At 37.4% G+C, this 10673-nt stretch overlaps 2 protein-coding genes across 2 annotated transcripts; both read left to right on the top strand.

The window, feature by feature from the left end:
- Positions 1-1160: 1160 nt before the first annotated feature.
- Positions 1161-2138, top strand: LOC121145286 (olfactory receptor 51G2-like). The gene has a single exon (XM_040964016.1). The coding sequence runs from the start codon at positions 1170-1172 to the stop codon at positions 2136-2138; it is 969 nt and encodes a 322-aa protein (XP_040819950.1). The 5' UTR covers positions 1161-1169.
- Positions 2139-6159: 4021 nt separating this feature from the next.
- LOC121145285 (olfactory receptor 51G1-like) lies at positions 6160-10546 on the top strand. The gene is made up of 2 exons (XM_040964015.1): positions 6160-6361; positions 9549-10546. The coding sequence occupies exons 1-2, from the start codon at positions 6160-6162 to the stop codon at positions 10544-10546; spliced, it is 1200 nt and encodes a 399-aa protein (XP_040819949.1).
- The last annotated feature ends 127 nt before the right edge of the window (positions 10547-10673 follow it).

Below are 10673 nucleotides of genomic sequence, written 5' to 3'. Positions count from 1 at the left end.
GACAAATCCACAGCTGAGACCTTCACAGTTATTAGAGAAATGTCAGGCTAAAAAGGGATAGAGAAATGATCTGTATATGTGGCTACACAGTCTTTGCCACATGAAACAGACTTACGTAATTTCCACCATGGACCCTTCCTGCACCTGTCTTTTAAATGACCATTCATTCCTGGCAGGTTTCTTTAAAAAGAGGATTCTATGGAGTCTTTGTATTTCCTCTGCTCAGCCAGTGTACATAAGAGAAATATTGCCATTGTTGCTATAGTCTTGTTTCTCATTGCAATTGTCATTCTGTACTCACCATGTCTAGAATCTGTTGTAGGGATTCTACTTAAAATAGCTTTTCTTTTAATTTTCAGTGAAATTACATCAAGTTATTATTTTCTTTGTTAACAGGGAACATGACCCCCCCCCCTTTTTTTCAAAGTAGAAAAACAAGCATTGTATTTCACAGCTGAAAATTAAGCCAATGTTGGAACAAGAATATTTCCTAGATTACAGAATCAGATAAACGGAATATCACCTAGAGAAGTGGGGAAATGCTTCTCCATAAGCCTTCAAAAAACATTTTGAGAAATGCTACATATTGGTCTTAAAATTAGATTAATTCCACCTTTTAATTAAATTTTATCTTTATCTATACTGGCAGTAGGAGCCAGGAGCCACAGTATTAAACAAATGGCCATTTTTGACTAAGAGGTTAGAGTAAGTGCCAGGCAGCATGGCAAGTTTTCCTATGCCTTAAAAAAGAGGAGTGTAGTAGAAGGAGGGATTAAAGTAAAAGATCTGGGCATTAAAAGTGACCATGTCGCAGCATGGAAAGTGGGATGAGATGGGCAAGCCCAAGGCCAAAGGATGGTATCTGTGTGTGCTATCTGAGTAGCATCTTGGCAACAAGATCCCATATTTAGAGAGAATGTGAAATGCATTTATATTTGTGAGTTAGAAGGGCATGTGCTGGTGGTTATGAACTAATTATTTTACTTTATTTATTAAACCCTGCTGTGAAATTGAGTGGAAAAAGCAGATTATGGGAATGGGTTGAGGAGCCATTGAAGTTAAACACTAATGTTTTATCGCCTTTTTCTTTATCTGATACAGAACCTGTCTTGTAACATCCTCACTGGAATGTGATTGTGGAATTGGATTGCCTTGTAACAGTCAGCAATATGGCATCTCCAAATTCTAGCAACACCTTGTCCTCCACATTCTATCTCACAGGTATCCCTGGCTATGAGGAATTTCACCACTGGATTTCCATCCCATTCTGCCTCCTCTACCTGGTTGGAATTACTGGCAATTGCACTATTCTGCACATTATCCGAACAGACTCAAGGCTCCATGAGCCTATGTATTACTTCCTAGCAATGCTTTCCCTTACTGACATGGGCATGTCCCTGCCCACAATGGTATCACTCTTCCGGGTGCTGTGGTCCATTTCCAGAGAGATCCAGTTCAGTGCCTGTGTGTTCCAAATGTTTCTAATTCACACTTTCTCCTTCACTGAATCATCTGTGCTCTTGGCCATGGCCCTTGACCGGTATGTGGCTATCTGCCATCCTCTGCGATATGCCACCATTCTCACTCCAAAACTTATCATGAAGATCGGAATTGCAGCATTGCTCAGGAGTGCTATTCCAATAATTCCACTTCTAGCCCGCTTGGCTTTTTTTCCATTTTGCCGCTCTCATGTCCTTTCTCATTCCTACTGTCTACACCAGGATATTATCCACCTTGCTTGTGCTGACATTAAGTTTAATGTTATATATGGGATGGTTGTGATCACTATGCTGTGGGGTTTGGACTCTCTGGGTATTTTTGTGTCTTACGTTTTTATCCTTCACTCGGTGTTAAGAATTGCATCTCGCGAGGGAAGGCTCAAGGCCCTCAACACATGTGCATCCCACATCTCTGCTGTTTTAATTTTATATGTGCCTATGATAGGGTTATCTCTTGTCCATCGTTTTGCCAAACATTCTTCACCTCTCATACACATTTTCATGGCTCATATCTACTTGCTGATTCCTCCTGTGCTCAATCCAATCATTTACAGCGTGAAGACCAAGCAGATCCGCCAAGGAGTCCTCCACCTGCTACTCTCTTCCAAAATCACTTCAGCTGTGAGACAGAAATGTTAAGACAATAATGACATGTGTCTCAATAGTGTTAGCTGATATGTTAGCTCCAGGTACAGTGAATCAGAATTGTCAACAAAGGTCTTCTTGAAAAGCTCAAAAGAGCCATCAGAATGTGAGGGTGAGGAGAGATTTTGTGTTCAAGATGTTGTACAGCCTGATTTAACCTGTTTCATGGAACCCATGTAACTGTGGCTATGTTAGAAAGGAGTGCACTGGAAATAATTTCTATTTCCTCCAAATTGTGATTGCATTATTGTACAAGAAGGTCATTATTGTGTGTGAAGAGGTACTTAAAAACAGCAAACTCAATTTTTCCTTTTTGACATTCTATAATATTTCTCATGGAATCTCTCTCCTTTGACCACTAACAGATTTACTGTGCAGTGGGTGTGGTTCCATAGGTTTGAAGGTGACTGGAATAGTGTTACCAAGTCTGAATTCAGAATATTGTCAGTGAAGTACATGAAATTTGTTCACTTTAAATCAATGAAATTGTTGAAGAACATACTTTGTTGAAATTCATGTTTGACATGAAATTGTACACTACATTTTCTGTTACATTATTTTTGCATTTGTAAATTAGCTCCTTTTTTCCTGAAACCTGTAAAATTTTTCTTGCTGCAAAAGCTTATTACAGCTGAAAGCAGGATTTAATATTCCTAGTGTATCAATGTCATTTTTAAAGCATTTACAAACTGATTTCCCAAATTGAGATTGTTTAATTTCCTTAGGCCTAACAAATGGACATTACCACAATAATTTTTTTTATTTTTTAAATTTTTTATTATTTTTGCAAATAATTTTGTCTCACATAAAGTTTTGACTTGGTCATTTAAAAAAATTCAACTATTATCATATGACTTAGTGATCTTATTCCATTGGCTTAAATAGGTCTAAAAATGTAGACTATAGTATTCATTTACATGACTAAATAGAGATATTTGTGGTAGCTGGAAACAGATAATACAACTTTGAGTTTTATCTTAAACTTCTCTCAGTATACAAAATTTTTATGCATTTAAGTGTATCTGGCACATGAATGTACACAGAATTGCATAATTCTTGTAATTTTAATCTAATTGCATTTGCCACTTCTATGCTTATTCAAAGAAAAAGATACATTAAGAAGATAAAGAAGTTTTTAAATCTACTGATGCATGTGTAAGTCTTAACAGTAAGCAGTATGTTTCTACTTTTTCTGTGTCTTCTTCTCTCTGTAAATCTGCCTTTCCAATAAAAAGGTACAAATCTTTTGTAAAAAACCAAATATTATAAACAATCATCTGAGATTGTTAATGTTCTTTTTATCACTGTTATTGCTACTGCCCATGAATAAAGAGGATCTAGTCTCTATTGGACCTTCATTAGTGCCTTGGGACACACTGACATTTATTCGTATGTGAAGATGCTGGACACTCTTTTCCAGTATGTTAGTGCCACATTGATACCTCTGTTACATGTTCGTTAACCTCGTGTGGATGAAGCTGCTTTTTCTTTCTTTTCCTTTTTTCTTCTTCTTTTCTTCTTCTTCTCCCCGTGGTAGAATATACTCAAGGCTATACATTATGGAAATGTAAGAGAAATTGATATGTTCAAGGGTGGAAACAGAAATAAGTCCCCATGCATTCAATGCAAGAAAGGACTCACAACGAAATGACTGACAATCTCCTACATTGTTGGGAGACCCACCAGTGGTAACATGATGGACTCGTGAAAATTCACAAAAGACACCAATAGTAAGACTGGAAGGAGAAAAAGAGGGGAAGGGAAGGAACTTGGGGGAGAGGGAAGGGAAACCCTCGTGTCAAATAAACTGTATTTAAAAATTAAAAAATTTAAAAGAAAAATGTTATCATAGAATTTTTCTTACGTACAAATAAAACAATGTGGATGAGCACATTTTATGCAAATATCATCAAATCTACATCGTGTGAATAACTACAATCATTCTTAAAATAAGACCTCTAAGGGAAGGTGTTTGGTATAGCACTAAAAATAACACTTGATACCTTTATCCTAAATCAGAGTGACCATTTGAGGGAGCTGGATCTGTTACACAACGGAAGACAGGTGAACTGGTAACGAAATCTAGTACTGAAATCTAGTACCACTAGCATTGCAGGTGGTGTCATAATACAGGTGCCCAGGAAAGCCTTTACATGTATTAAAAACAATAAGGGTGAAGTTACCCAGATAGCTAACTAGGGATAAGATGTGCTGATTTTGGCCAGGGGACGCTGACATATGAAAAGTAGAGGAGGTTCACAATGGGCATTCTACAGAGTGGAGAGACACCGCTGTGGATCAGCACAGGCAGAGTGTTCTCACAGCAGTGAGCAGAGATGCCACGCTGTGGACTTCAGAAGACAGGAGAATCAGAGAGCATTTTTTTTTTCTGTTTCTTCTATGGGTGTTTTAATTTCAACAATTGGTTTCTGTCTGTTTTTGAGTAATCCTGTGATTATATTGTTTCATTCAGTTTTAGGAAAGATAGGGTAGGAGTGACATGACAATTTACAACTGACTACACATTGAGAGAATTATTCTAGTTTATAGAAGTTTGGAAAACTTACCACTATGCCTTACTAACAAACCTATTGTGATTATCATCAAGAGTAATTTGTGTTAGAGAAGGTAGAATTGTTATTATGGTGTAATGATAATGATGCATGAGTTATTGAACCTAAAAAGGAGAAGCAGAAGCGACAATTTTATAATGAAGGTCAATTACAATATTGAGTTATAGGGAAAACTGTAAACATACTATTTTTCTATATAATAATGTGTGTTAATAATGAACAAGATTACATTATTAAAGATGATAAAAGAATAGAGAAATCATGCTATAAATATTTTCAATAATTAGCTTCAAACACATGGAGACACCAAAACATGAAAAATGGAGGACAATTTTGATTATTACTTTGTTGTTTAAGATGTTTATATGATGCTTTATGCTATAGATAGACTAAAATAACTTAGGTAGGCAGTTCAAAATAAAACTATGGTGCAAAATCCTCAGGAAGACTTCTAGAAAGTACATCCAGACAGCTTGTTCATCTGGTTGCCCAACATTTATGTTTCCAGTAATTCTAAAATTTCTCAGTTACAGTTTTAAAATCTTGCAGCTATTTTTTTAATGTAGGAGATAGACACAATCTTGTAGAATGATCAAAATTATGACATGTTAGTGAAAGTTGGAGAAGCTCAGTCAATGACAATGGCTCTGATAAAGGTGTTAAGAATGAATCACTGTTTCGGTCTCCCAGTGGCTGCAACGGCAGGTGCTTATCTGGTTCAAAGTCAGGAGCCAGGGAGCTTCTTCTGGGTTTATCACACAGGTGCAGGGTCCCAAGAATTTGGGCCACCCTTCATTGCTTTCCCAGGCCACCGGCAGGGAACCAAACGGGAAGTGGAGCATCTGGGACATGAACCGATGCCCATATAGGATCCCAGTGCATGCAAGATGAGTAATTAGCCACTGAGCCTTCACATGGCCCATGCATGAATAAATATTTAGAAGACTGCAACAAAACTCTGTAACTTTTAGTTTTAAAAAACAGGCAAACTGGCAGAGTGCCCATCTGCTTGCTCATAGATGTCTATAATTGGTTGAAGTAGAAGATGTACCTGAAAACCACTCATGATCTCCATATGAGTGACAGAAAGGGAGACGCGTGGGCTCAGGCAGTTGAGATCCCTTCTGATAATAAGGAGAATAAGGGGTCTTGGTGCGGTAGCCTAGAGGCTAAAGTCCCTGCCTATTGTTTCCCCTGTTGACATTCAGTCAGCCTTGACCTGAGCAGCTTGTGTCCCATTGGCCCTCATATTCTACTTTACAGTTTGAAATTATGGCTCTGATCCCTTAGGGTTTCCAGGGCTTTATATCATCTGGAGAAAACAAGAAGTTTCTTTTAGCTCAGATATATACACATAATTTTGCAGATCCCTTAAGAAACTGTTCTTGAACATTTTTATCAGGAGTAAGAAAGGGAAGCAGAGAAAGCTCATGAAGTGATGGATGAGTAATGGGAAGTACCCTGAACTCCTGAGCGAATCTGATACAGAGGCCAAGGGCAAGGCTAGAAGCTGGCATGGCAGTCATTCGCAAAGGAATAGACTAAAAAGGACATCCACAGAAACTGGTCTTAAGCGGTTAGAGGATTTGGATGAAATGCAAAGAGGTGATGTGGTCAGTAAAAAAATAAGATTGGTTGTTTTAGGTAAGTGGAAAGATGGATTCAACAGAATACTGAGAAAGACACTGGGCTGTTATACAAAGAGGAAGATTGATTGTGGTTTGGTGGGCTGTGTTGGCCATCATCTATGTTAGGGTAAGAAATAGCAACACTTCCAGGATTCTAATCGGAAGTTTCGAGCCTGGGAACATGAACGTGAGGAACAGAGGGAGTAGGGAGGATAGATGCGTGTATTATCTCCTGTGTCCCTCCATGAGAGCAAGATCTCATAGGTAATCACAAAGGTTTTCTTTCTATCCAAGACCAACCAGGGGAAACTTCATATGTCTTAAGAACAGTTGCAGGAATAGCTTGACTCATCTGTTTCTAAGTATTCAGTATCTGTTATATGAAAAATGATTTGGGAAATGTGGTATAATAATAAATAGAATATGATGAGTTATCAAGCATGTGGTGGCCAGAGATGATTGATTTTCTTGATTAGAACTATTTCAAGTTCATCAGGGTTTTATGTAGGATTCTAAAATGAAGAGAGATGAGGTTAAATGAGAAAAAGGCAGATTATATATATATATATATATATATATAATATATATATAATCTTCCTATAATTACAGAGTCCCTTTCCCATGTTAGATAGTCCCAATCAACCCATAATTATAGAGGGATGACATAATATTCAAGCTAAGTACTAACAGGATTCTGAGCACAGAGGAGGATAGTACATTCATGGAGATATGGCTGTATATTTAAGTTGTTCTTCAACTATTTTAGCAAAAATATGTCAAGATTTCTAGTTTCAAGTTGATCATTATAGGATTTGGCACTTGTATTTCATTATGTTTCAGGCAGCAGACTAAGTGTGTAACTAAGAAACTTTCTGCTGTTAACCGGTCCTCATGTGGTGCTCAGATTCTTCTTGCAGGGATATTTGAATCTGTCAGTATAATGGAGTAGCCGCCATCCAGTGATTTAAAGAAAAAACAGAAATGCAACTAGCTGTATTCCGTCTCTTTTGATATCTAACAACTGCCTAAGGTAGTATTCTGACGACAGAGATTCTTTTAACTCTTCTTTTTCAATCTTTCCTTTTTGAATTCCATTCTTCTGCTCTTGGCTTTCTTCTAGGCTTTGTGTTGTTGTTGTTGAAACACAGTATGAAAGTGAGAAGACAGTGTTCATTTAAAGCTTGGAGGAACTGGCAGGAGAAGTTAAAGGTATTGCTCCGGGAAATCAGTTAAAATGTTCTGTTATCTGCAAAGAGGAGACCTCAGGAATCATGTTTACCACTCTATGGTCTGGTGTGTGGGCAAGAGTCATTGCAGAACATGTGAGAGACTGGCTTCTGGTCATACAGATGCAATGTTTCACTGAAATATTCAAGGTTTTGTAGTAGCATCTTAGCAATGCATATCTTTCCTTTATGTTTTGCAAGTGAAATTTGTGAACCTCGTAGCACCCATTTGTAATTTTCCCTCTGTTGAGGTATTATATGATTATATATTAATAATTTTCTAAAATCAAAAAGCATTCTTAGATGCTAAAGCATGCTTGTGATTCATAAATGGGAGTTTAAAATTGGGTATTAGTATCTGTATAGACATACTTTAAAAGTTACATTGTTCGGGCCCAGCGCGATGGCACAGTGGTTAAGGTCCTCGCCTTGCATGCCAGGGATGGCCCAAAGCTTTGGGACCCTGCACCAGTGTGGGAGACCCAAAAGAGGCTCCTGGCTTCAGATTGGCTCAGCTCCAGCCGTTGCGGCCGCCTGGGGAGTGATTCATCAGAGGGAAGATCTTCCTCTCTGTCTCTCCTCTCTGTATATCTGCCTTTCCAATAAAAATAAAATAAATCTTAAAAAAAAGTTACATTGTTCTAAAGAAAGCATTATTAAATCATGACAGTGTCATTCAATTTTTCAATTTTAGGGGACTTAATTGCTGAACGAAATAGTCCTGTAGCTGTGTGACAGCTGGGAAGTGTAGCAGCAGAACATTAGCTGGGAAAAAGCAATGGTGTTGTGAATGACAGAAGGCACTGATTGTTTGCTTTACTGGAATATTAGAAACTGGAATAGTTTTAGAAACTATTAGATATTAGAAACTGGAATAGTTACATCTTGCTGCTGTATCAGGAACTATCCACGGTAGTCACATAATTGCTGAAATGGTGGCATCTCGGAGATGATTGCATGAGCAGAGCTCAGGGACTGAAATTTGTTGAAGCTGTCACTGTAGTTACCAGGCTTGGGCAAATTCATTTGAGTTGCTAACCCTCAGTGTATAAATGCATAATATATCTATTGGGAGGTGGACATATAATACCTAAAATATAAACAATGTAATCTGAGAGTGGATATGGGTATGCTTTTCAGCACATTTTTAGTTGAATTATCTCAACAGTCATATGAAATGGAGTTTAAAGCACTGATGGGGTCTTTAGAAATTCAATTGTAAATTACAGTGGGAACAAAAGAAAAGATGCAGGATTATCAAGAGTAATATGACTCACAAAACAATTATGTTTGTGAAACAAATGTTAATAGTCCACTAAGAAAATCTTCAGAGATGGTCCACAGTGGGTACAGATAAATAAACCATGATGGACACTATGAAAAAGAACAAAATTCCAAACATCTGAATATATAATGTCATGGGTTCTACCTATTCTTGGGCATTTGAGAAGTTTTTATTTGGATTTGAATACATTTTAGGGATGACATAACCTTGCTTAAATTTGTAACCAAGATTAGTTCATATATAATATTTTCAAATATTATCCTCTGATGTAACTGTTAAATGATTCCATAAAATAAGCATTTCAAAATATGCACACTTAATATAGATGATTTCCTTATGATGCATCAGAAACTAGATGAATAATTAATTGAGAGCATAAAAATAGCTGAAAGCAAATGCTCTTACGGGCTATTAGTAGAAAAGATACAAAGATACATATTATAAACTTAGAAGAAGGAAAAATATCTTACTACTCACTGCGCGTTAGAATTTAGGGTAGAAATTTGACTACATAATGCATCTACATGTTTTTTGGGGATTAAAAGGTGAGTTTGGTTGTTTTTGTTGTATACCTGATGTTATTATCCTCCAAACTAATTAGCATCCTGATAAAGCAAAAATAATTAAGGAAACTACACTAGTGAAAATGGATTGCTATCTACTCTGGTTTAGGTTTTTCTTTCTTTCTATAGGAATTCATATTTTGATGATGGTTACTTGGGAAAGCTTCACAACAGACTCCAATTCCAGTACTGGACAATTCGCGTCATTTTACCTCACTGGGATTCCTGGCTATGAGAATTTTCATCGTTTCATCTCCATTCCATTTTCTATGCTCTACCTGGTTGGAGTAGTGGGCAACTGCACCATCCTTCAGGTCATCTACACTAACACGAGTCTCCATGAACCCATGTACTACTTCCTGGCCATGCTGTCCCTCACAGACATGGGCATGTCCATCTCCACTCTTCCCACTGTACTGAAGGTCTTCTGGTTTGATGATAGAGAGATTGGGCTAAATGCGTGTGTAGTCCAGATGTATTTCATTCATACGTTTTCTCTGATGGAGTCAGCTGTGCTCCTAGCCATGGCCTTTGACAGGTATGTTGCCATATGTGATCCCTTGAGATACTCCAACAAACTGACTCCACAACGCATTATCTTCATAGGGATCCTCATTGTAATCAGATGTTCTATTGTTCTCCCTGTTGTTCTTGTTCGCATTCCCACATTTTCTTTCTGTCGGTCCCATGTTCTCTCTCATTCTTTCTGTTTGCACCAAGATGTCATTCGCTTGGCCTGTGCTGACATCTCTTTCAACATCTTGTATGGCTTATTTGTTGTAGCCTTTTACTGGGGTGTAGATTCTCTGGGAATCTTTTTATCGTATGCTTTTATTCTTCACTCAGTGCTAGGCATTGCATCCAAGGAAGGAAAGCTCAAAGCCCTAAACACATGTGCCTGCCACATATGTGCTGTGCTCATTCTGTACGTGCCAATGATAGGGCTATCTTTAGTGCATCGCTTTGCAAAACATTCCTCCCCAATTATCCACATAACCATGGCCAATGTTTACCTGTTGGTCCCACCAGTACTCAACCCAATTATTTACAGCATCAAGACAAAGCAAATTCGCCAAGGTTTCCTAAGAATACTAATACCTAAAAAAATTGAATTTGCTCATACTTAAAAATCATAAGAATTCCTGTGGTTTTGACTTTTGCATTAATTTCCTGAAGATAGTTGGTTTAGAATTTATTTCCTTTTCATAAAATATTTTTAATTTTTATTTTAAAATTCAGAGTCAGAGAGAAAAA

Source organism: Ochotona curzoniae, unplaced genomic scaffold (assembly GCF_017591425.1).
Source record: "Ochotona curzoniae isolate NIBS_2020 unplaced genomic scaffold, NIBS_Ocur_1.0 scaffold_3223, whole genome shotgun sequence".
Classification (NCBI taxonomy): Eukaryota; Metazoa; Chordata; class Mammalia; order Lagomorpha; family Ochotonidae; genus Ochotona; species Ochotona curzoniae.
Note: the sequence above shows the minus strand (reverse complement) of the source record. Positions and strands in the feature narration are given on the sequence as shown.

Excerpts from the sequence above, each read along its gene's own strand:
- LOC121145286 (XM_040964016.1), top strand. The coding sequence starts at position 1,170 with ATGGCATCTCCAAATTCTAGCAACACCTTGTCCTCCACATTCTATCTC.
- LOC121145285 (XM_040964015.1), top strand. The coding sequence starts at position 6,160 with ATGAGTAATGGGAAGTACCCTGAACTCCTGAGCGAATCTGATACAGAG. Across the intron at positions 6,362-9,548 it reads AATAAGATTGGTTGTTTTAG|GAATTCATATTTTGATGATG; the intron begins GTAAGTGGAAAG and ends TTCTTTCTATAG.